This window comes from Corvus hawaiiensis, chromosome 19 (genome assembly GCF_020740725.1).
Source record: "Corvus hawaiiensis isolate bCorHaw1 chromosome 19, bCorHaw1.pri.cur, whole genome shotgun sequence".
Taxonomy (NCBI): domain Eukaryota; kingdom Metazoa; phylum Chordata; class Aves; order Passeriformes; family Corvidae; genus Corvus; species Corvus hawaiiensis.
Genome location: NC_063231.1, coordinates 8,896,923 through 8,922,929, shown reverse-complemented (window position 1 = coordinate 8,922,929; position 26,007 = coordinate 8,896,923). Strand labels below are relative to the sequence as shown.

At 51.5% G+C, this 26,007-nt stretch overlaps 1 protein-coding gene across 6 annotated transcripts in view; it reads left to right on the top strand.

The window, feature by feature from the left end:
- SEPTIN9 (septin 9) overlaps positions 1–5,147 on the top strand; it is a 134,846-nt gene extending 129,699 nt beyond the window's left edge. For all 6 annotated transcript variants that reach the window (XM_048323544.1, XM_048323545.1, XM_048323547.1 and 3 more), the window contains 3 exons: positions 560–656; positions 2,166–2,217; positions 3,005–5,147. In XM_048323544.1, coding sequence (XP_048179501.1) covers positions 560–656; positions 2,166–2,217; positions 3,005–3,140 — 285 coding nt within the window. In that variant the 3' untranslated portion in view covers positions 3,141–5,147. The remainder of the gene's footprint in view (positions 1–559; positions 657–2,165; positions 2,218–3,004) is intronic.
- Positions 5,148–26,007: the final 20,860 nt, after the last annotated feature.

The following is a 26,007-nucleotide window of genomic DNA, read 5'->3' as shown; positions in this document are numbered from 1 at the left end:
CCCCAGGCACAGGGAACAGAGGTGCCTGCCCATCCCTGGCTAGGGCAGCAGCCTTCCCAGCACTGGGATGGAATTTCACCTGTAGGCTGCCTGCAGCTGGCAATTCCATGCTAGTGGAATCAGCCAGCAATTTTTTGGCACAGTAGAGTGGATTGGACAAATTCAAGGAAGAAAAAAATCTTTTAGGGACTCTGAAGTTCAAAGACACCAACCTGGATCAAGAAATGAGTTGGCCACAGGTTGCCAGATGCTGGGGGCAATTCCCAGGGAAGCTTTGGATAGCTTTGCTTCAGCTGTACCTGGCGCCTGCCAGTGGGGGACTGGGCTAGGCTGGGTTTGGGCTGGTTTTAGGCTGGGTACACGTGTGAGAGATGCTGGTACCCAGCCCTGTGCTGCCTGTGGACCCTGGCAGGCAGCACTGCTCAGGAACATCAGGGGCAGACCAGCTCATCCCATTAAACCCTTCTGGAAACAGCTCAGCATGGGACTTTGCTCACTGGTTTGGTTTCCTGGCCAGTTGTCAGGAAGAAAACATAACCTGGTTTTTCTCTTTCCACAGGAAATGATCCCGTTTGCAGTGGTGGGCAGTGACCAGGAGTACCAGGTGAACGGAAGGAGAATCCTTGGGAGGAAGACCAAGTGGGGCACCATTGAAGGTACCTTGTCCTTGCTTCCCCATCCGAGCCCATCTCTGCCCTGGCAGAAGGCAATGAGGTCCAAAACCAGCAGTAAAAGTTGAGGTGTATGTGGTGCTTCCCTGCTCCTCCAAAAAAAGATCATTTTCTGGTGTTTGAGGACTGGAAACACCTTGGCCAATCATCCCGTGCTGGGTTCCTGCGCCTTTGTGTGGCTTGGGGGGCTGCTAAGTGCTGGAGGGGACATTTCTTGGGGGTCTCGTGGCCTGGCTTGTGCTTCTTGCACAGTTAAATGCCTGACAGCAGGATTTGAGGGCACACCAGTGACATCCCTGTGTCTCAAGCCCCTGTTAGGACCTTCCCCTGGCATCTGTGCCCTCCACCATGCCTTTGGTTGGTGCCCTTGTGGGACTTCTTCCCTCTTCCATTTCCCATGAGTGTGTCCCTTTTTTCTCCCCCATTTTACAGTCGTTGTTTAAAAGCTGGATGAAAGCTCCTGGCTCCAGCACATCTACACATTTCCCTGTTCGTGGTTCCTGGCAGCCAGCTGGCTCGTCTCCAGTGCCACCCCTCTCATCTTCCTCCCCTTCACTTCACAGGTTCCTCTCATTTATGAGTCTTTTTAATAGGAATCCTGTGTTCAGGGATGGTTTAACAAAGCTGCCAGGAAAATCAGTGTATTTTGAAGCTCTGCTGCCCTCTCGTGCCGTTTCCTTGAACGTTCCGAGTTCATTGGGATCCATTAAACCCTCACCTTCTGCTTGTGGCAGCTGCCTCCAGCACAGGGAGACCCCCAGGGCAAAGCCATGGCCATGGGCAGCCTTTGCACAGCAGTGTTGCTTTTGTTTTGCCATTCCTGCATGGTGTTTAATGGTTGGACTCGATGATCTTAGAGGTCTTCTCCAACGTAAAGGATCCTCCTATTCTGTGTACAGGATTGGGTAAAAAAAAAAAAAAAATCAAAAAAAGGAATTCACCCTCAAAATTGAGTACATTTAGGGGTAAAATAGCAGCTGTCAGACTGATTGTGGTGGAGCAGCATCCCTTTTGCAAGCACTCCTGCTTCAGTAGCCTGTGCCAGCAGGAGTCCCTGTCCTTGCACAGCCCTGGCAGCCCTCACCAGCGTGCCTGGGGTGCTGCAGGATGCTCATGGCCCAGCTACAGATGAAACTCTTCTGTGGAGACACGCCTGGTGCTCACTGCAAAGCTCACTGTGCCCCTCCCCTGCCTTGTCTGGGGCTCTGGGGGCCCCAGCATTGTGCTGGGCGTGCTGCTGGGAGCTCCCTTTTGTTGGTGGGACACACTGGAAAGGGGCTGTGGATGCTCACTCAGACCTCACCAGGGCTGAGCTGGGGCAGGGAGCTGCTGCCAGCTTTACTGGACTTTACTTTCAGGACTCCCGAGTCCTGCACCTGTACCCCGGGGGGTGAGTGCCCATCTGTGCCCTCCACACGCTGGGGAAGCCCCCAGGCCCTGCTTGCCCTGGGGGTGGCCATGGGTGCACACTGATGGGTCTCTCTCTCTTGCCAGTGGAGAACACAACACACTGTGAGTTCGCCTACCTGCGGGACCTCCTCATCAGGTCAGTGCCCTGTCCCCAGAGCCTTTGGTCACCAGGTGGCATCCAGGGAAAGGGGACAGCCCTTGAAGCAGCTGCTGCTTTGCTCTGCTGCTCCATCCCTCCACCCTTTCACCCCTCCATCCCTGCCTTCCCTCCCAGCCCTCTGCCACTCGGAGGGGTGGCCGCACTCAGTGGGATGAGGCTTCAGGGGGCTTTTCTTGTGCTGAGGTACAGGAGGAGAGGAGCGATGGAGGGGTCAGGACACACTCCAGGACTGTTGGCAGTGTGGCTCCAGCTTTTGGCCTTAGTGGTCCCTCACCAGTGCCAGGTCTCATCCCCAGTTCAAAGACGTCACCCTCCACTGGGGTATCGTTGTGGGGTCTGGGCAATGGCTGGTCCCTCTTGACTGCGGGGCAGTGGGAGGCTGAGCCCCCTGGGCTTGCTAGAGGGGGCACTGGGCTCCTCCCCAGTTTGGCTGCAAGGTGAACTCTGCACATGTGATCTGTTGCTGGCAGATTGTTGTGTGGGGCTACAGAACCTCACCCCAGGACTGGCAGCGTCGGGATCTCCCTGGGTGGGTGTTCTACAGCCACAGCTCCTGTGTCCCCAAGCACCAGTGAAGGTTCCTGCTCCTGCTGCCCAATAATGCTGCCCATTATTGCCTTTCCTTCCCTCCTGTGCCCTAAAGGCCCCATTAACCAATAGGGCAGGAGGGGCCATTGAGGCTGGGGCGTGGTTGGGGCGCAGAGGCTGGGCCGGCTGAGCCGTGCCCAGTAAGGCGTGATTGCTCTGTCTCCCTTTCCTGCAGGACACACATGCAGAACATCAAGGATATTACCAGCAACATCCACTTCGAAGCCTACAGGGTGAAGAGGCTGAACGAGGGCCAGAGCTCTCTGTCCAACGGCGTGGCCGACAAAGAGCTGGTGGCCAACGAAATGTAACCGCCCCGCAGCCAGGACCTCGCTCGCTCACGCTCGCTGTTTCTCCCCTCTTCCCCCTTTATTTTTATATAAATCCTCTGCCACTGTCCCTCTTGCCCTGCTCCCCGACCCCCTGCCATGTTAACTGACCAAATAACCAGACGTGGAGTGGGGTGGCCGCTCTCCCCCCGCTTTGTGCCATGAGTTTTGTCCTCGGCCCCCAGAGCGGCGTCCCTGGGCCGGGGACCGTCCCTCTGTGGAGGTCGGGCTCTCGCTTGTGCCCAGCTCTGACCCCACAGCCGGACCCTGGGGAGCAGATCTGTGGGGCCAGCGGGGTTGGGGTGTCCTGGGAGCCCTTCCAGCCCCTCCATGCAGGGGCTCTTCTCCGTCCATTGAAGGCGAGGGTTCCTCCGGGTGAACGTAGCCTTGGGAAGCAAGGTACGGTGGGATGAAGAGAGCAAGACAGTGCCATCCTTGTCTCCTGCTGCCTCCTCTGAGCCCTCTGCAGCCCTCTGGGACCCACCAGCCCCCAGCCCGGCCCCTGTACCCTGTCTACCTGCAATAAACTGGGAGTGTTTAGGTGTCACCTCGCCTGTCACCGACCCCCGGCCAGGCAGAGCGACCTGCTTTGGGAGAAGTGCCTTTTCAGACTGTGACCTTGCAATAGCGTGGGAGAGGGGAGGGAGGGTCTGCCTTGTCTGTCTTTGCAGCCTGGAGAAGGCTGTGAATCTCTGTAGAGACTCTCCTTCCCTCTCCCTCGGGCCCGAGCTGTGGCTGGTGTCCTGGGAACACTTGTGTATTTATTCTGTCATTCAGTTGGGTGGGTCTTTGTCCGCTGAAGGCTCGGAGTGTGTTTGTCCAGAGGGGGCTGAGTGTGGAACTGTGTCTCTGCAAAGCAGTGGTGGGAGGTAAAGGGTTGTCCTGTCTGACCCTGGTGATTCTTGGGCTTTTTCCTACGCCAGAGGAGGCCCTTGGGTATCTGTTCATTCCTGTTCATTCCCTGGGTCCCCTGTGTGATGTGTGTCCAGGGAACATCCTCCTCTGTGTTGCTGGTCCTTGTGCAGGGGGTCTGTGCATGTGCTGACCGAGCCCTGCAGCCATGGGGGGGGTGCTGGGGAGCGTTGTGGGTGCTGCTCCCCCTGCTCTGCCCCCAGACCCTCCTCTTTCTGTGTGTCTCCAGTAAATAAGACCCTGCAAGTGTTAGGTAGCACTGTGACACAGGAGCAGGGGGGTCCTGGAGCAGAGCTCTGCAGTCCTGCCCCCTTCTCCCCAGCTCCCCTGGCCTTTCTGTTGTCCACCAGTCTCCAAATCCTCTCGAAGGGAAAAAAACTTCCTGCAAATCACCCGTTTTTGGGGGCACGCACTGACGTGGCAGCGTGCCCTATCCTCTAGCACTGGAAGGCACCTGCAGAGCCCACGGGGGACAGAGCCTGGCTCAGCACAGGTGACCTGGAGGAGGGAGGAGGTTGCTCTCCCCTTGCTGGGGATGCCCAGGTTTTCAGGGGCTCCCCACATGTCCCCCCCAGCAGCCACAGGGGTGTGGGGAAGGGGGGTGCATTGTGAGGATCCCTTCTCCCCTTCACTCATATTCCCCCTCCACAACAGCCCCACGGAGCTGCTGGGGAACAGCAACTCTCTACTTGCTGACTTGCTATGTTTTAGCAAAAACAACAACAAAAACGTGTATTAACTGAAAAAAAAATGTATTTCAAGTGTTAAAAAAAGACTGAAAGGGGAGAAAAATCTCTTGTGGTGAGGCACTTCTGCAAATGCCATCTAAAACTTTTTTTTTCCTCTAGTTGATATCTCAAGCTGGGCCAAGCAAGACACGCCGCTTTCTCCTTTGTAACCTGACTTTTTTTTGGAAGAAAAAAAAAAGAAAATAATACAATAAAAAAGCCCTTCATCCAGATCTATTAAAATGGCCTTTTGGGGGTTATAAGCATTATGAAAATTTAGTCCATTTTTGTATAAATAATAGTGTTTAATATGTATTTCCCAAAATAAATGTTTCGAATGCAAATAGAAGGAGGCTTGTTTGGAAATGTCTGTTCCCAGCTGTGGTGTAATCACTGCTGCACGAACCCCATGGGGCTGGGGATGGTGGAAGAGCCCAGCCCCAGAACCTGTTTAGGGTGAAAGATAATTCCTGACCCCCTTGACTCATCCCACCTCAGACACCTGCCCCGGGTACCCTACAAAACGCTGGAGCTGCTTGTGCTGAGCACCTTTGGGATGGAGCCAGCATGATCCTGAGGGAGGCAGGTGGGTCCCATCCCTCTGCTTCCATGGTGAAGCTGTTCCCACTGTGCTTCCTGGTGTTTTTATGGAGAAGTGAGTTGCCCCTAGTTCAAGGGCAGGCAGGAGCTGGTCTTGCACACAAATGTGGCTTTGGCCCCACAGGCAGATGGTCTTCAAAACCTTCAGGACTGCAGGGTCAGCCTTGGGATGCCCTTGGAAGTTGGCTTCACTTGGAGGACCTTCCTGAAAACCACGTTTCTCCCTGGTGTCACAGCTGGCACTGCCCCTCTGGTGGGTTAATCTCTGTCTGACCTGTTTATTGTATTTTTGCCACCAAGTAACTGAACTCAGAAGCCACCCAGACACGCTCCTGGGTGACCAGCTCTAAGTGACCCTGCTTAAGCAGGAGCTGGAGCAAGTGACCTCCAGAGCTCCTTTCCAGCCTCAGCCCCTCTCGGATTCTGTGCTTGTGGAAGAGGATGAAAACAAACCCAGCAGGACAGCACTCAGGTGGGGTTGGGTTCCTGCGGGGGTCTAGAGCACAGGACAGGCTTATGAACATTTAAACTCTGCTTTTCTGCTGGCACCTGGGTTCTGGTGCAGTGAATTGTCTCACCTCACGTGGCATCTGTGAGGTGTGCAGTGATGGCCCCCTCCCTTTGCCCCAGTGCCAAACCCACCCCTAGCGATGCCCTTCCAGTTTTGGTGCTGCACAGCAGTTCTGTGGTTGCTTTAGCTCAAATCCCCCTCACCCCCACAGCTCACAAGTGATTCCAGGCTGAGAAGCAGGAAAGTCAAGGTGTTCTCACTGTTGTAACCAGAGCAAGACCCACAACAAAAGCTCTTAGGGAGGGAGCAGGGAAAATCAACGTGTAGTTGTAGTAACTACAAGCATGGACCACGGGCCTTGCTCCTGGGGGAATCTGCAGCAGTTTCCCCCCCATCTTGTGCTGGGATTTGGGGTTTTTTTGCAGTTTTCCTCAGTGCTGGTGTCTGAGCATGTGAGGGAGATGGAACAGAGGATGCTCCAGGGCTCTCCAGGCAGATTCTGGAACGTGAGTGTGACCATGGAGGGAGATGGAACAGAGGATGCTCCAGGGCTCTCCAGACAGATGCTGTCCTGGTGACACATTGAGAAATGGGTTGTGGATGGAGAGAGGGGAATGCAGGCAAAATTCCCCAGCTCAGCAGTAAGGGCAGCTTTTGTTTAGCCCAGAGGAGGAGCTCAGCGGGTCGGAGGTCCCTTCATGGGAATGGTGCAGGGAATGGCTTCCAGATGTTAGGAAGTTCCGGAGAGGTGGGGTTGGCGAAGGGAGAGCAAAAACACCAGATGCTCTGATGGAACTTGTGTGGTGCTGTGGGAAAAATCCCAGCTGGGGGAAGGGCAGGCTATTGCAAAATTCCCCCTGGCTCCCCAGAGCCTCGGCTAAAGGGCAGGAGTGACCTGGGAGGGGGTGGATGGGCAGAGCAGGGGGCAGGCAAGGGGCTGCTCCCCCTGCCCACACCCTCCCCAGCTGTCTCCAAGGAAAATGGGCCTTAAGGATGCCTCGGCTCACAGAAAGGACCTTGCACTAATGGCTTATTGAGTGGCCTCACTTTAACAAATGAGGGAAATGAAGATGAGTGAGAGTTTAATTACTGATCTGAACAGGGCTGTTCACAGCAAGGATGGGGCCTCGCTTCCCTTGCCTGGCTCTGGGAGGGCGAGGGGACCCCCCCAGCACAGCCGGGCTCTGGGGGTGCCTGGCAACCCTGGAGGAGGCGGCTGCTGGGGCAGGGAGGGCTGGAGATGGGTCAGGTTCCAAAGAGCACCTCCATCCAAAGAGGAGGACTATAAATAATAAGAATAAAAGGGAGTATAAATAATTAAAGCAGCTCATAGCGAGTAGTTCCCGAAACGTCTGCCTGATTTAAAAACTAATTACTTGGAGGGTAATCACCACCAGAAGCGCACATATTTACCCACAATGCTGCTCTCCCCTCCTCTTCCTTTGGCTCCCTTCTCCTGATTGCTATCCCAGGCACCGGCGCAGACTTATCACTCACCCACAGCGCACAATAAACGGGGCTGCTCTCGTCCATCTCCCTGATTAATACCATCATTGGAGACCTGCTCAGGGAGGAATAAATCCTCTCTGGCTATGAGGCCAGGTGCTGGCAGGAGGGGAAGCTGAGCTGTGTGCTACCTGCAGAGCCCAAAGGAGCTGGGAGCCCCAAAGGGCCACCCCCTGCTGCAAGGATGGAGCCTTGGGATGAGCTGTGCTGCCCAAAACAAGGGCACCACCGAGCACCAGGAGCCTGAGGGGGATGCGGCATCACCTGCTAGGTGTGAGCTGCTGTTCAGGGACTTTCCTGGGCCATCAAACCCTGAATTCCCCGAGTGGGAGCTGTCCTCCTGGGAAACATCTCCCTTTGATGTGTGAGCCGGGCTGCAGCAGCACAGGCAGAGCTGCAGAGCTCCAGCTTTAATTACGGGGAAGCTGCTGCACTGCAGCTGAAAGCTCGGGGGGGTTTGATCATCTCCACTGTGGCTTCAGCAGAAAGGAGGATTTGTCCCTCCACCTCCTGACGCTGCCTCCATCACACAAGGTGCTGGCCCCAACCCTCCTGCTCCTTCTCACAACCTCAGTAAAGCCTTTCCTTCCATGCCCACAGCAAGCCCGAGTTTGTAACTCTTTCACGCACTTTAGTTTGTATTTATTTGCCTGAGCTTCTCTCTGGTCCTGCACAAATTAATAAATAATTCTCACCATCAGCCTGATTTAGGAGCAGCATTGCACGGCGCCGCTTCATTTAGGAAAACAGAATAATTTATTCCTGACTTATGGGATTCTGGAGACTTCCACCCACAGCCCATGATATTTTCTCATTAACATTACCCAGCTAAGCTAAAAACTGCAATTTCATAAGTCATACTTCCTTCAAAGGCACATTACCGTCTTCCCAGGGACTCCAAAAGTTTACTGAAGCTTAAAGACATACCTCATAGCATGCAGAAATGTGCCAAAATCCCTCTTCTTATTACTACTGAAACCACCTTTCCTGCAAGTTTCCCTCCCCTGAACTCTTCCCATCAGGAGGATGTTTAAGTGAGTGATGCCGGCCAAAAGAATGGCATTGAGTTACTCTTTAACAAGAAGATAAAATGGAAATATTTAACTGGAAAACAAAAGTGCTTTATCCTCTGCTCTAGGGCATATCTGTAAATGAATTCAGCCAAAATGTTATTTTTTTGTGGTTTTTTTTTTTTTTTTTTTTTTTTTTTTTTTTTTAGTGCTGGGCGTGGCCCACAGTGAAAATGTGGGATGGAGGGCTGGGATACAGGGAGATGGATGACTCTGTGTGAGCTCCTCGTCACAGAGGACCATCAGGACCCAGGGCTGAGCAGTTCTTTTAATCTGTGCACCATTTTTAGAGGTTGGTTTGGCTTTGGCTTCTTTTGTAAGTCACAGCTGAAAGCTCTTGCTGGCAAAGTTTACAGACCTCGTTCTTTCAAAAGTAAAAATTGTCACCTTTCAAGGCCCATGTCCTGAAACAGCTTTGCAGAGGACAAGGACAGGGAAGCAGCAAGAGCCTGGACCCCCTGTGTACATCCACCCACGCCACTGCATCAGCCCAGGGCTCAAATTGTGGGGCAGCAGAGCTCAGTGAGCCCCACCTCCAGCATTCCCCCTTCCCTGCCCTTCTCCTCTCCTGCCACCTCAAAAGAAAGCCAAGATTAAAATCATATTCCTAAAGTAAAATTACACATTGGAGCCTCCATGGGCCTCTCAGGGGGATCAGGGCACTCCTCTATAAATATCTGTCTCGATATGTTTAATTTGCAGATGAAATTAAGCCTGGGAAGAAAGGGAAGGATGTCTTTTCATGTGTGGGCCGTCCAGCTTTGCCTTGAATATCAAAGTGAGGCGCGTTACAAAGCACCGGCTCCACGGGATTATCTGAGAAACCTTGTAGGTCCCAAGTGACGGCGCTTTCGGGATCAAAAGTTGTGGTACTTATGCAGAAAGCCAGGAAAAGCCAGCCCCAAAGAGCCAAATCTCAGGTCAGCTGGCAGAGTTCAGAGATTTCCAAGGAAACGAGAAGGTAGGTGAGGAACCAGGAGAGGTTGGGCTTTCACGTGGACTTTGGATTAAATATTAACTCGCTGCAGTGGGCTAGGAGGATAAATATTTTCATTAATCATGCATGTGCTCATTATGATGGTGAGAATAGACCGTTCAAGATTCATCTGCATGAGCTTTTCAACTCCAACCTCCCGTTTTCTGCTCGAAGCTTTTGGTAAAACATCATCTTTTGCGCTTGCTTTCTTCAGAAAACTTCTTCCCCACAAATAAATGTTTCAACATTTTATTGGTTAGGCTTTGAAAGCACCAGCTGAAAAGATTTAGCTTGAGGGTGAATGGAGAGGAGAAAATGCACCTCTAGTTAAGGGGAGGGGAGGGAGGTGATGGTTTTGGGTGGCACATAGAGGGGGAGCCTGACTTTGGGTGGGAAGACAGAGCTCGCCTTCCAGGGATCTGCTGCCATGTCCCAGTGACACCTCGCCATCCGTTTCATTAAAAATTGGAATTTTTCCTGCTTCCCTCCAATTTTATTGAATTTTTCAATCATTATAACTTTCCTCAGCTTTCCTTCCTTTCTGTTTTTTAGCAGCTCTTTTTCAATTACTTGGTGATTTCCTTTTTATTCCACTAATTTTTTTTAAAGACTTGTCTAGAAGGAAGAGGGAAGACAGATTAAAATTTATACTGGAACAGAAAGTGGATGTACGGCCGAGAGTCTAAAACCCTGTCATTAGCAATATTCAATAAGGAACAAAATTACTGGGCAAGCTGAGATGGCTGAAAATTACTCCTGAAACTCTCCAGGATGGAAGGGACCTTCTCCAGCAGAGAGAGCTGACTGATGGATGAAGATACAAAGGATTTGGAAGAAGCATCTCTAATGACCATCTGTCCCTCGATGAAGATGTATGGATGTCGAGCACAGCTCTGAGGGACCCATCTCTGGGTGAGGGTAAGACCAGGGGTGACACCTTGGAAGTGCCTTCTGTGCCCTAAAAAGACCTCTGGGTATGTGACTGGCACCCTCAGTCCCTCAGCTCCTCCCCCAGGGCTGGCTGCAATGGGGATTTTCCACTGGCATGTGCAGAAGGAGGCACCAATCCCCATTTGAGCCCTATGGAGGAAAGGAGAGGCCACGGGTGTTTGAGGTTTCCTTTTGTGAGCACTTCATGGAGGAGGAGTGGGCAGATTTGGGGTTGTGCTGGTGGTGGTACCTGGGATGCTTCCCGCTGGTTTGGAAGCTCTGGTCTTGGACCTCTCCCACCTCAGTCTGGCACCTCTGATGTTTATCAGAGCACACCACACTCTCAGTGCTTCCTGCTGCAGGAGAAAGCTGTTTTAAACAGAGGGTTTTTGCTGCAGTCAGCCAGGCCACTGTGCTGCATCGTCAGTGCCAGTGAGGGGAGTGAGTGCAGCATGGGAACACCAGGCTGTGTTTGCTGGAGTCAGAGCACAGGGAGAGTGGCTGTGCTGTGAAAAGGGGGCCAGGGATTCCTCCTGGAACCCTCCTGTGCTCACAGAGCCACCCTGGTGCTTCTCTGCTCTGGCTGGGACATCGAGGCACCTCCGGTACCTGCTGCAGGTCATTGTCACAGCGCAAGGGCTGGGGGAGCAGAGTGTCCTGGTGAGCAGTCGCAGTTCTCTCCCCTCTGGTGCAAAATTAGCTTAATTGAAGAGCAGTAAGTGCCATCAGCTGCTGGTGCAGGTGCTCCGCTCCTAAACCCTCCGCAGGGCTTAAAAGCAGCAGCTGTTTGCTCTTAGGAGTGCTAGGGGAGGAAGCGTTGCCTGGAGTTAGGATGTGTGGGGACTGGCCTGATCTGGAGCTCCTGGGATGGTTCTGTCCTGCTGGCAACTTCTGTGCGAGCTGGAATGTGGGGAGAAGTGGGTTCAAGGGGTTTTTATTCTGCTGTAGCTATAAATATAACTTTGTGTGCTATGGTCCAGTGTTCTCCCAAAGCCCAGGGCTGTGCAGGTACCTCCCCATGAGTGCTTTGCCTTGAGCAGGGGTAAAGTGGGGTGTCAGTGTCTGGTTTTGATTGTGCAAGGAGGGATATTTAGGGGGAAGGGGAAAAAGTTGTTTTATATCTGGTGGAGTGTTTTTCTGCAACTTGAGCTCAGGCTAAGGGCCAGCTCCAGATCAGAAGAGAGCAGGGAGACACAGGGAAGCAGAGGCTTTGGGCACTGGCTGGAGAAACACAGTTTTGGCCTCTGCAGCTTTCCAGGGACTGTGGTGTGCCAAAGCTGAGTGCTCTGAGTGTGATACCCATCTGGCCCTGCAGTCAGCACGTGGGTTCCTGCTGTGCTGGTTATGGTTTGGCAGAGACTGGATTATCTGGTGGCTTCATCCCTACTAAACCAGGGTGAATGTATAGAGCAGAGAGGGCCCTGTAGCCTGTACAAACGGGCTGTTATTTATCACAGCTTATACACACATATTTCATACTGGTTTGGGTTTTTATTCCATCAGGATTTCTGTGTGAAAGCTGGTGCAGATGGATGTGAGAGTGTGTCTCTAAACCCCTAGAGCTGTAATCCCTTAATGCTGGCTACTTTCTCAAGCACATTGATGGGAATAGAAACTGATCCCAAGTCAGGTCTGTCCCTTTTCTTTGGGGTCCTGGTCCCTCATTCCTGTGTCCTGCTCCACGTGGGTCAAAACCCTTTAGTGACCAAAGCTTTTCCCAGTGAGCAGAGGGAAGGTGACGACTGAGGTTGCGCTGGGGTCTGCAGACCTGCAGTGATGAGTGATTGCCCCAGACACAGGCCTGGGCTGGAAAATCCTGTATTGTAGTTAAGTGCCATATCTAAAAGACTCGGAGGGCTCTTGTGCTTCTGTTTGCCCTTGCCCGGGGACTCGTGTGGCCGCAGCCTGGCAACAAATTGGGCAGTGGCTCCCTGCAGCACAGGGAGGGGCCTCACCCCTGCCTCGGGACTGCTGCAATTCCCAGATTTGTTGGGGCTGGAGCTGTGGCACCCATCAGGACAGTGCTGGGTATGTCCATGGTCCAGCTGCCCGAGTGGTTGTGTTTAAAATCAAACCTGCTGAGCTGGGGCGGGTGGGACTACAGTCACGGCTTGGTGCCCACCGTGGCTCTGCAGCTCCATTAAATAAAAGGGTTGAATTTAGAGCACAAGAGCTGCATTGGTGCTGCAGAAGCCCCCAGCAGTCTCCTCAGAGAGCTCTGACCACGGGCATGGTGAGCTGGTGATGGTCTCCACAGCCCCAGGTGCGGGCAGGGATGGAGATCTCTTCCCCCAGGTGACTTTCCTGGAGGATGAACACACCCCTCCATCCCTTCCACTCCTTGGCTTGTGAGGAGTGATCAAAGTGCAGCCGTTGGATTTCATAACCCGAGTAAATGCCCAAAAAAAAAAAAAAAAAAGGAATCGTTCCAGAAATATCCCAGGGATGGTGTTTTGAGTCTTGGCTGCTTTGCCTGGGAAACAGTCTCCTCTGATTCAGCTCGTTCAAATCATCTCAACAGTTCTTAGCAAGAAAAAAACCCCTGTATCCTGAAGGCAAGTATATTTGGGCAGAGCAATAAGAGAGACTTTAAGAGGTTTGGAGGTTACAGTGGGAAATAGCAGTTATTCCCAATAAGCAGTGTTAAATGAAGTGCTGCTGACAGTAGCCTGAGGCAGGTTCAAGAGTTTCAAGATTTGCAACTAAGAGATTAACCAAAATAGATGTCTTATTACAGGCAAGTTTGTATCTAAATCATTTAAAGTACCTTTAGATGCTGTAGTGTTTTTCCTCCTGAGTGCTCGTAGTATATCTGCAGCTTCCCCCTGGTTTTCAGGGGCAAGCAAAGAAAGAGCCCTTGATCCTGGTGAGTTTTAGACCCTCTGATGAGGGAGGAAGGACCCACTGGATGGGCAGGTTCCCATTTGATAGGAGGTTGCTTGAGCAGTGATCCTGTTTTACATGGGGGAGACATCCTGGCCCAACTCCTCCCTTGTGATGGCTGGCAGGCACAGCCCAGACTGGATGGTTTTGCCAAAGCTTTGGGTGTAAAATTCCTCTGCAAGGACAGCAGCAGCATGGATGAGAGCTGGAACAATCTGTCTCTTAATTTGCAGAGGCTGTAGGATTTCAGGAGAGGAGGTGCTGCGTTTGGGGGTGTAAATAAGAATGGCTAAGGTGAGCACAAAACATCTTCATCTTTGCCGAGCCCTGAATCCAGCTGCTGCTATCCAATCTCTGCCATCCTGTGGGACTTTCATGTGCATGGATCACCCACCAAAATGTGTTTGGGATGCAGGACATTGGTTTTTTTCTTCTGTGCTGAACTGGAAGGAAATTCAGTGTAGGGCCAGCAGCGTGGGGGTTACTAGAACAAATGATCTGCCACCAGCATGGGCAGTCACTGGCACAGAGCCTTGGCCACAACCTGGATAAGGTAAATTTAAATTAGATGGATGAGGAATCAACAGTTCCAAGGAAATTCTCTGCCAAAGATGGGCAAGCTCCATGTGCTCAAAAATAAAGCAGGGGAGAAGGTCAGAGGGGCTTAAAGATAGCTGGTCTGAACACGAGGAGCAGCCTGGGGTGCTGAAGCTGAGACAGGAAAATGGGTGTTGGTTATTTGGATGAGATTCCCGTGCTCCTTGTGTTCCTTCCAGTCGGCAGCACTTGATTTCTGGCAGCTCTCCAAAGCTGAGGGGCCAGTTTGCTTTGGCAATCCCACAACTTGTGGGGATGAGCTGCACACCCTGGGGAATGGAGCCCTGGAAAGGGAAGGGGTTTTCTGATGGGGTGTGTCAGGTACGTCAGCAGCTGTGCCAGGGCTGGTGTGGAGGTGGCACAAAAGGTCTGTGAGAGGGAGGCAGAGACCCCCACCGAAGGATCCACCAGCAGAGCTGAAACCAGCGAAATGGCTGGAGGTTCAGAGAGGTTTCCAGCTATTAAATATGTGTTAAATGTGCTGAAACCATCCTGGAGCAAGCTGGTGAGGGCCTGGCAGGGCTGGGTGGCACCGTCTTGTGGGGAGTTACTAAAGCTGAGCTCTGGGAAATGGGTCCTCCTGTATGAGGCTACCCTGAGCCAAACTCAAAATACGAAGTACTGCTCTTTCTCTTTTCCCTTGCTTGCTTCCAGATCCTCAGTTTTATGACATTTCTGTGTCATGCAATAGGCCTGAGATTGCAAGTTTTTTCTCGGTGTGAACAAGGGAAAATGTCACCAAGTGTCTTTGCATTGTTACCCTTCTTTAAAAAAGTGAGTCCAGGTCCCTCCAGGCAATCAGCTATTCCTGGTGACAGTGCCACCTCCCCTGTCCAGCCAGTGTGCAAGATGTCACTTGGAAAGCAACAAAAGACAAGTGGGAACGGTTTCATTTTCAGCCTCAGTAGCCTGCTGCATGTGGGCAGAGAGAGGTGGCAGAGTGTGACCTTGCCTCCCCTCGGTGCCAATGGCTTTTCCAGGGGTTGCCAAGGGATGTTGCAGGTGTCAGGTATGAGCTGTAGCACCTCTGTGAACTGAGGAAGGGCTGTTTTATCTTGTCACTTGATAGGTGAGGGAACTGCATCCCAGAGGTCCTGTGCTGCCACCAGCAGTCAGTTTTCCCTTGCAATACAACAGAGACACGGATGCTGTGCTCGTCACGGCTCTTCCATGGAGTTTACAATGGGTATCTGCATGACAGCCATGCCACAAACCCTCTTTAAGTGTAATGGGAGGTCCTGTGCAAGAGGATGAAGGAAACAAGGATGAAATGTGTGATGAGTGTCCTGCTTTTGCAGGACTTTGGCCAGTTTGAAGGACCAGGTTGCTCCAGGCTTTCATTCCCTGCAGTGGAAGTGCAGACTCCGAGCATTAATGGGAACAGATGGAAACCTGGCTTTTCTGGAGGCTGTTAAGGATATGCCCTGACTGTCACCAGCACCGCAGGTCTGTGGGCTCCCTGGGCTGTCACCAGATAATTTTCCCCTTCAAGCTGCCTTCCCACGTGTGGTCCATCACCTTGCTGGTGTGCCTGCCCGCCTCGTGGGGCTGAGGGTTTAACTGTGGACCAGCTGGAGTGATCTAGTCTTTGAGCCCTTTGGTTCCAGGGTTCCATCTGCCTTGTCCTGCCTTGTGCCATGTGGTGGGATGAGCTGAGTTTGGATCAGGCTGGGTTTCACATGTCCCTAAGTGTGTTCTGCCTTGTCATTCCTGCTGTATTCATCAGGAGTCATGGGCAGCTGGTGTTCACATTTCTCCTGGAGCCTGGTGGCCTGAGAGCTTCCCTCCTTCCCAAGTGAGCCTTTCTAGCCCTTGGAGGGGCAGAGAGGCACTTCAGCAAGTGAAGCCTGGCACGCTTAAAATACTTGTTTTCTGCAAATACAAGGAGTCCAAGCTTATTATCATTATCAATTATCATTAAATCAGCTGTAAAATGAACTATTTGGATGTTCTGGTTTATTGTTTTGGATTGTCTGGAAAAGGAGGAGAGCCTGGCACTGCCCCACAGAGCTGCTGGCACTGCCCCCAGTCTGTGTGTGCTGGAAGCATCAGAGCTATTGCCCAAGGGCAGGTGGGGGTGAGAGGGCTCATCCCAGGTGAATCCATTGCCACAAATCCCTCTGAGGTGCCGTGGTAATCCCAAGCAGGTGCTGTGCCTGTGGGATGTGTGGGAGCAGAGTTGCCAATCAAGCCCTTGGCTTTCTCCAGGGGGAGCCTTGAGTGTTTGCATCGTGATCTTCTGAGAGAGGGGCAGCCTGGGAAAGGCAGCCCTTGGTTGCCATGAAATGTTTCATGGAGTCTGTTCTACCGGATTTTGGCAAAAGAGATCTTGATTTAAGGGGAGTTTTTAAAAGTGGGAAATGTGGAACAGCTGCTGTGGCTGTCAGCAAGCCAGGAATGGAGGGGAGGGCAATGTCTGTGGGTGTTTGCTTATGGAGCCTGGCAAATGGGAGGCCTTCCTGTTGTTTTAATTGGCATCAGGAAGATCATTGGGAGCTTGGAGCCCCAAACACCCTTTGGGAGGGTCTGAAAGGTGCTTCTGCACCGTGGAACTGTGACAGTGGTGTTAAGGCAGGGAAAGGGCAAAGGAAAGTGCAGGAAGTGGAAACAGAGAGGAGAGGGAGCAATTCCAGCCATCCTTGCCCAGAATTGTAAAGGTTTAGAGGTACCCACAGCCCAAGAGCCCACTGGATTCAGGGGTGTGTCACAAGCACAGCTTGGTGAGCACCCCAAGGCATCTCCCACCTGCACGTGGTGTCCAGGGCACCTGTGGGGCTGGATCACCCTGGGACAGGCACCTCAGAAGGACCATTCACCTCCCAAGGATTGCACTTGGGCTGAGACAAATCGTTCCTGTGTGGGCTGGTGGTCTCAGCTAAGTGCAAGCACAGCCAAGGGTGACTTGTGCAGACCCCTGTGTCCACTCAGGGGCACACACACACCCTGTAGGGCAGGAATCCCCCCTGTAACCTCTGCTGGACACCTGACATGGACAAGAAGTCTTGGAAGGACTTGTCCACCTCAGGCTCTCCTTTCTGGCCTTTCCCATCCAGTGCTTTGGAGTAGGATCTAAGAAACCTGCTACAATCTGCTTGGAGGGGAGGCTTGTCCTGCTTAGGATCCAGCAGGTTTTATCCTTTGTGCTAGAGGAGTATTCAAATAATTTAACAGCGGATGTTCTCATCCCTCATCTGCTGGTGGAGTTGTTTTTGTGGCTCTAATGCTTCCCTGACCTCAATAATGTCTTCTGCGAGTGCGTTACTCAGGTTAATTATGCATTAAGTTTACATAAGGCTTTTCTGTTTTTAATCAGCTCCAAACCCGCTGCCTTTGGCTGTGCTGGATGTGCTGACAGTCAGGAACTATTGGGGGCTTGCAGGAGGGCTGCGCCTGCGTTCCCACCCTGCCAGGTCTCATGCCACCCCTGGGGTGGCTCCTTTATTTGTCACCAGGCTACAAAACTCTCCTGGGACTTCTGGCTCTGTTGTTGCCTGTGCAGCATCTCTGAGACCTGCTGCAGTCACGCAGCACCATGAAGGGAGGTGATTGCTGGTGTGATTGAGCTTGGTTGTGTTCAGCTCCCTTTCCTTCTCTGCTGGCTGGAGAAGTGTGTTTGTGCTCTGAGAGAGAGGATTTTTCTTAGAGTCAATCTTTCCCATGTGGCCTGTGTGACTATAAGAGAGTGGGTACAGAGATGGTGTTTCTCTTTCTTCTGGAGATCCGTTTCTCTTCTCTTTCTCTTTGCTTTCCTCTGGGTTTCCCCTTTGGTTTCACTGCAGTCTCTTTTGAGCTGCATGAACTTTCCTTCTCTCTTCTAAGACCTTGAAAGTAAAGGTTATGGTGAGATTGCATAGAAGCAAGTTGGGTAATGTGATTCTTTCTTCAAGGCAAGCGCTCCTGTTTGCAAAGTAACTTGGCAGCTTTGTGTATTTTGGATTTAGGCATCCTGGTGCATAAGCCAAAGCTAACAGATATTAATTAGCTGGAGGACTGATACTGTAATGAGAGCGGTTGCTCGCATAGGTTGGCATTTTTATTTTTAATGCAAGTAATTAAAGGAAAAGTTGTGTTGAAGAAGTCGATGTTAAGGGATGTTGTATAAATAACACACCCCGGGTGGTGAGAGCTGGGGAGGACGTTGAGGGAGAGAGGAGCAGCTGAGTTGCTGGTGTGGTGGCTGCTGTGATGCCTGGCTGTGGAAGGAGGGATTATTCTGTAGCAGGGAAAAAAGGAGGAGAGGAGAAGGATGGTGAGTTGGAAGAGCTTTGCCGGTGTGTTTGGAAATGCACAAGGGAATTGTGTTTGGACGATCCCAAAAAGCTGGTCCAAGAAACAGGGATGCAGGAACTGAGCCTGCAGTGTAGGCTCTGGGTTGGAGGAACAGCACAAGGTTCTGAGCGTGCAGCCTGGTGTTTAAAAGTGATCCCCTAAAACACTTCCCAGCCCACCATCCCACTGAGCTCATGCAGGAGGAAGTTTGTGTGGAGAAGTGATGAGTGAAGCCTGTTTGGTGGCTCAGGTAAACCCTGGCATAACCTAGGAGACAGGGATGGGTCTGTGGAGCTGCTTGAAGCACAGCCACACCTTTGGTTTGTGTTGCCGGGAGTGTGTGTGATGTGAGGAGTTAGAAAACAGTCAGGTCTGGATTTGAGATGCCTGGCAGGGGTGTCCTGGAGATGCCCAGAAGGTCTCTGGATCAGGGAACAGTGGTACCTGTCCTGTTAGCCCAGGGCAGTGCCAGTCGGGTCTGCAGCTGAATTTCTTTGCTCCTGCTGGTAGTGAAATAAAGCCTTGATTATCTCCAGGGTCTTTGTCTCCAGCCTTGAGATAGAAAAGAGACTCGAAACCACACCCAGCCCCCAGGAGTAGAGCCATGCAGAGAGAAAAAGCTGCAGTGCTGAACAATTCCCATTGCATGTGGGCTCTGCAGCCCACACTCCCTTGTCCCCAGCACCCTGCTGCCACTGGCCAAGGCTGGGCAGAGCAGGCTTCCCATGAGGATCTTGTCCTTCCCATGGAGCTCAGGGTCTGCCCACCCTGGGTTGCTGGGTACCCGCCCAAAACTGACCTCTGAGCAGGCTGAGCTGCCCCAGCTCTCATGATGGGGACCAGCATTTACCTGATGTGCTCTGATGGGAGGCTGGATGTGCCAAATCACGCTGGACACTGCAGTCATTGATGGAATTTTAACCATTTGCTTCCCTTCTCCAAACTCCAGCTGTTGGCAGTGATGGCCAAGTCCTTGCTCTTCTCTGGGTGGTGCATTGTGAAGGAGAGAGTGGGTGAGGAATACAAATCAAAACTAAACAATGCGTTTTGCCATCTTTTTTTTTTTTTTTCTCTCCTTTAAGACGCCTAATATATTAGCTAATCATATGTGTAAACAATCTTGATATGCAAACTGAAAAGTAGCATCCATCCCCCCCAGCATCAGCTGGGTTGAGCTTCCCTATTAACCTTTCCAGAGCAGAAACCCCTTCCCGAACAGCCATTTCGGAGTGTGCAAAATCGATTTTGCATTCGGCCTCCGCAGTGGGAGAAGATGGCGGCGTGGAGCCGCCGGCACCTCTTCCCTCCCTTGCCATATTTTTGGGAAATCCTCTTTTCCTTGGAGATGGAGGACGGGTGGGTCTGGTGCCAGCGGGTCACTCCCACCACCCGGGCACGCAGGTCCCCCCTGGCGCCTTCTCCCAAGCAAAAACAATAAAAAACAAATTTACAGCGGCCCCTCCTTGGGTAATTTCCACAGCGCAAAGACCCCCTGCCTCCCACCCCCTTCATGTGCATCTTCTCTTAATTAATTAATACTGCATTCATCACCGCTTAATTCCCGTTTCCGTAGCACCCGAGGAGGGGGGCTGCCAGCAAAGGCGGGTGCTGAGACAGTCTAGAGCTGCTGTCTTAGTGGAGGAGCTTAATTAGCCCCCGTGACAATATGGGCTCGTTTCCCACAGCCCAGGAACGGGTGGCTTCAAATGGCTTCTGGTGCCCAGCAAACGCAGCTCCCTGTCTCCGTGCCAATCCCCTGTGTGTGCTGGGGAGGAAGGGTGATCTCCTGCAAACAGCTGCCCAAATTAAAGAAAAAATCTATTGCAGATTGGCCTCCCTTTGAGCTGGATGGGGGACAGGAGGCAAAGCCGCCAGGTGGTTTTGGGGATCAATCCCCACTGGGCTGTACAGGGTCCAGTACACCCTTCACTGCTCGTAGTTGTGTCTGTTGTTGTTGCAGGGGTCCTGCTCTCCTTTTCTTTGTTTTTTACCTTAAACACAACTTGTTGGCACTTGTGGTGTCTCCTCTGCTGTAAACATCTTGCTACGCTGTGCTGCAGCCCTGGTGGGATGTGGCTGGAGAGCCCTGTGGTGCTGATGGGGCAAACCAGCAAATCAACCCGTAAGCATAGACTGCTGGGGTGATTTTAGCAGAATAGAACTTTTGGAGGACTGTCTGGAAGGAAAGACAATGTGCTTGTCAGCTGGTCTTGTGATGTGCATGAGAGTTTAGATAGGTAACTGTATTTCAGGTTTTTACCTCCCAGTTTTTGAGCTCTCCTTCCCTCTACAAAGAGGGAAAACCCGTGTGCGCCCACGGCTTGTTGGGATGGTGACCATGGATGTGTTGTGCTCATACCCACGCAGCTCCCACCTGCCTGGGCACCATGTTTAGGGTAAGATGGAGAGATCCAGAGCCGTATGTGTGTGTGTGTGTGTGCGAGGAGGGAAGATGGAGAGGGAACAAAAGCAGCAGATCCACCGCGGTGCCGGGCCGGGCTCCTTGCCAAGAGCGGCTGCGGCAGCAGCCCCGGCTGGGGTGGTGATTCCCCACAGCCACCACGGCCAGTGATGCTCCCTTTTGCCCTCTCCTCTGGGACACGGGCTGAGGGTGGGCCGGGGCGTGAAGGTGGCTCTGGGGATGGTGGGATGACAATGCTGATGTCGGGATGCCGATGTTGACGTCGGGATGCGGATGTGGGAATGTTGATGTTGGGATGTCGCCTTGCCCGTGCCCTTCCCACGGCGCGTGTCTCGCGTGACTTTCAGCACAGCCATGCGTGAGTAATGACATCAGGCGGGGCCTCGGGGCATGGGGGGCGCTCAGCGTTGGGTGTGGGGGGGCTTTTTTTGCTTGATTGGGGTTTTTTTTAAATCTTTAATTTCCGTTTCCTGCCACTCTTTTAGTTTTTCCCCACTGCCCGGCCCATGGCGTTGAAACTTGGCCACCTCGTTGGTGGTGGCTTTGGGAGGGCCAGGGCCGTGGGGGTCAGTTGGCACAGCAACTGCTGCTCGGGGACAAAAGGAGGCTTTTTTTTTTCTTTCCTTTCCTTCCCAGTTTGGTTGGGTTTTTTTTTTTTGGTTTTTTTTTTTTGTTTTTTTTTTTTTGTTTTTTTTGGTTTTTTTTTTTTGTTTTTTTTTTTTTGCAGCCACAGTAGCAGCTGCCAGCCAGAATAGCAAATCCGTGCGACTTGGCACCACTCCAGCTTCCTTGAGGGTTGCAGAGGGATGGTATGTTGGAGGGTAAGACTAGCTAATTAATCTTCTGGCAGGGAACAATGTAATATCAGACAATTACAAAGACAGAATGAAATTGCTATAGTGGGAAGGCTGGCATATGAATTTCTCAAAGGGTCCATCCCTCAGTCCGCTGCCGTGGTACTTTGTATGCGGGAAAAGCACCCACTGTACATGTTCTTTTCTGTTGTGTGCGGGTTTTTTGTGTGAATTACATTATGGGTTTGGAGGAGGGGCGGGGGGAGGCCGGCTTGCTCACAGGAGAAGCTTTTTTGAGGAGCAAAAGAGAGAAAGAGGAGTCATTCGGAGCAGACGCGTTCCCCATCAACCAGCCGTGCCGAGAGGACAGACCTGGTGCATCGCCGATCCTTCGGGCTCGCGCGGTTGGGGATTTTTTTTTCCAGTTATTTTTTGTGATTATGCTGTGGTGTCTGATGGCTACGGCTTTTGGAAGGAAGATCTGACTACTGGGCAGAGGGGGAGGGATTTCCTTCATCCGTTCTTCACAGAGAAGCCTTCAAAGAGCTTTGGAGCTGCTGAAAGTTCTTGGGGGGAAACACCTACGAGCTCCGCGGTGGTAATTGCCCATAATGAGCTGTAATCACCGCTACCTGCAGTCGGAACACGGTGATGGATAGGGCAGTGCGAGCCGCACGGTGCAGGCTCCCCGTCTGTCTATTTGCAGCGGGGAAAGAATTAGGGAAGTCTCATTTATCCTGGAGCACAGGAAAGATTCGGTGGGAGATCACCCTGTGCAGGATTAGCATAGGAAACCCCTCCTCCCTTCTCCTTGCCCTCGCTAGGCGTTAGGGATAAGCTAATGACTCTCCTCCCTCTGCATCTCCCTCCCAGGATGGAACTTAAAGCGGTGGGATCTCCAGAAGTGTCATTAAAAAACAAAAGAAAACAAAACCAGCCCCACAACACCAAACACGGGAACGGCAGCAGACAAATTCTCTTTGCCATGCTGGGTTTGCGTCTGCGCGCCTGGAGCTGCTTCCAGCCAGGACGGGGATTGGAGCAGCTCCAGCTTCGTTGTTCTTTCTCCTAAGGAATTCGAGTAGGTTTTTGTGTGGTGCCTGCACAGATCAGATGGTGCAGAAACGATGTTTAGAAACCACTGCAAGCCCCCCCGCGGCTGCCTTGGCTGCTGGGCTGGGCTGCCAGTTGTCCTTGGAGCTGGTGGAAGGCTTAGGCTGAATAAGAGGCTCCTTTGAAAGGAGTAGCAATGGCAAGAGCTGGACTGGCAGGCTGGGGCCCTTTCCAAGATGCAGATGAGGAGGAGCTGCACGCAGCTTAGTCCTTTACCAGTGCCCTGAAAGGCTCCCTGGTGGGTGCCCGTCTGTGGGTGTTTCCTGAATACTTTTCAGGGCTGGCTGGACAGCAGGAACATTTTTCCATTGGGTTTTGTTAGGGGTGAAGGTCCCAGGACTGGCTCCCATCAGAAGTCCCTTGGCGTGGTTCATGCAGATGTGGCCCTTGTGAGACACCAAAAAATTCCCTGCACACTCAAAAGAGATGGATCGCAAAAACCAAGCCTCTGTTCCCACCATCTGCTCTACCCTCCCTGTGTTTGATTTGAGCATCCCAAGCACTCAGGTGCACGGTGGCTGCTCCTTCCCTGGATGCGGAATGGATGCATCACCTCCTTCTGGAGGATGCAGAGCCCAGCCCAGCCATCCCTTTTGTTCCCATCCTCATCCACCCACCAGATCTCCAGAGCTGGAGGGAAACTCTCTCAAGATCAGCCCAGCTAACATACCTGCAGGAGAAGGCCTTGGAGACTTCCTATCCAGATGATCATGGCTCTAGTAATGGAAACTTAGGAGCAGGAGTGAAGCAACTGAAGTTATCCCAATCATCTCATAAATGGTTTGTTAGAAATGATCACATTTAGTCCCTGTCTGAAGTCCTGCTGAGGACTCTCCCTGTTTGGTCTTGTGCTCAAGCCCAGCCTTGCTCTTGGCTCTGTACAAAGTCTGAGCCAGCAGCTCCTGCATGGAAGGGGAAGAGACAATCTGAACCTCTTCATAGTCAATAATTGACACCAGGGATATTTTCATAAATTAATGACTGCATCTTCTTGACTATACATCAAAGTTTTCACTTTATGAATCTTTTATGGAGTTCTCTACACTGGGGGGAAAAAAAACAACAAACCCTTGTAGTACTGAAATTTTACCTTTGTAAACGATACAATAAAAAAATAAATTAAACCCCATCCTTTCACAATCAGTTGACTTGGGAAACATTATCTGCTGGGTCCTTGTGTGCACACTGTGAGGCTGAATTTGCCCATGAAGGTGGGCACATCCAAACAGACGTGTGCTGAAGGGTTAATAATGGTCTGGGCACTCTGACCTGAACATTAATGCTGCCAAAATTCTCCCCTTGCAGCAGGGTACGTCCCCCCTCAGGTCCTGCTGAGCCTCTCCAAGGAAACTTCTGGAGTTGAGAAATTTAATTTTTAATAAATCAGCATTACAGTACAAGTAAATCTGCTTCAGTGGCTATAAAAATTAATTCCTTATCCTAAACATTATTATATAGCTTTTAAAATGAATTGACTGTGGTTGGTAGTCTAGTATGTGCCATTATTGGTAATTAGTGTAACAAAATAACGTTGCTGTAATATTTCCTGTCTACCCCTCCCCCAGCTGGGAACTGTTTCCTATTAGAATTACAAATGCAAGCCTTGTGTGCAAGCTGCCGGCTTTGATTTTTTTTTCTTCTTCTTTTTTTTCTTTTTATATAATTTTGTGTGTGTTGGAAATCAATCTGTTCCTGTCTGGGGTTTTCCGGGAGCATTTCCTTTTGCAAAAGCTTTGCAATGTCACAGGGCACCATCAGAGCCTGATGCTGGAGGGGCTGGGTGCTACCTGGAGCAGCCCAATGCTCCTGGATCCCCTTTTGAGCTTTTCCTTGTGTGCAGTTGCTGCTGAGATCCGAATCCCAGGATGGGTCAGGCTGGAAGGGAACCCCAGGTGGCATCATCTGGTCCCGCCTCCCTGCTCAAGCAGGGTCATCCCAGGCACAAGATTGTGTCCAGATGGTTCTGGAATATCTCCCGTGGTCATTCACACCTCCCAGGATGTGGCACTGTCTTGCTCACCACTTGTCTCTCAACAGATTTTTTCCGGTGATCCACCCATCCTTGTCTTTATCCAGAAGCTTTGTTCATCCTAAAACACCTGATGGATCTCCCCATGGAAACCCTGGGGCAGCTCCGAGCCTGCCAGGAGGTGGAGGGAAGCAGAGATTCCCTGTTTTGAAGCAGGTGCCAGGTGGAGGATGGGCTGGGGCAGCTGGGGCTGTGTGCAGCAGGGGGATCCCCACACGTGGAAGGCAGAAGGGTCCTGAGGAGTTTTCCTGAGCTTTTTGCATCTGGACAAAGCTGCTTTTCACACTTTTGGCCTGACTAAGAAACCTGAACAGGGTGAAAAAGGGGATGGAAACACAAGAGGAGCAAACAAAAATGAGAAAATACATTTCTCCCCCTCTGTGTGAGATGGACGCTGTTGGAGCTTTCTCCACAGCCCCAGTTTCAGCACATCCAGTGCCATCCTGCCTTGGGTTGTTCCTTCCCACTGCATGCCCAGGAGTTATCAAACCCCAGTGCCCATCCCAAATGTCCTGGATAATCCCTCAGGAACACCCACACTAAACACTTCAGTCATGCTGACCTAAAACAGCTCCTGGTATTTAATTTGTGGATTGTCCTTTTGGATTTTTTTTTCCTCCCACCATCATAGGTCTGTTTTTCTTTTTTTCTCCTCGATTTTCAGCTTTTAGTGTTGCCTTTTGAAATAATCCTCAGCAGCTAGGAAGGTTGGAAACTTGATTCTCCATGGAATCACAGAAAGGTTTGGGCTGGAAGGACCTTGAAGGTCATTTAGTTCCAACCTTCTGCTGTGGGCAGGGCTCTTTCCACTAAACCATGTTGCTCCAAGTCCTGTCCAGCATAGCTTTAGGGAAGGAAAATTCAAATTCTATTGTAATTTTCTGGCTCTGGGATTTTTTTTCTATGAAATGACCAAATTAAAACTTAACAGCTCTGGGAGCAGAGAAATGGGAAGCTGTGGGCAGACTGGATTCTTTGTGCTGTCCCCAGCACGGAGTTATTTCTTGAGTTCTGATGACATGACAGCTTCAGAAGCCTGGAGATATGCCCTGTACTCAGCCACCCCATCTATCACAGAGCTGAAAAATGCAGAAACTAAGCAGCAAAACTGAGCAGGAGATATATTTGCCATCCTGGAAAACATTTAAGATGTAGATACTGAAATAATAATATCAGTATTGTTGTTGGCCCAGACGAGGCTGGTAAATCATAATTCCAAATATCAGCAAGTTCCAGAGTGAACAGGCTGTGCCATCTGAATCCTTTGATTTGGTCCAGGCTGGGTTTGGGAGCTGAGCCTGGGGTTTGTGCTTTGGCTGGAGTTGGACAGATGCAGTCAGCTTAAGCTTCAGGATACAAATTCCCTCCAAGCCGAAGGAAGAAAAAAAATTGCATGTTGGAAGCCATATAAACATGATTTCAGGACTTTCTCCAACTCTTTTTCCCCTTAGGACAAAGGATATTGAAATGATTCGAAACAGGGCTTTGCTGGGAATGAACTGATAGATT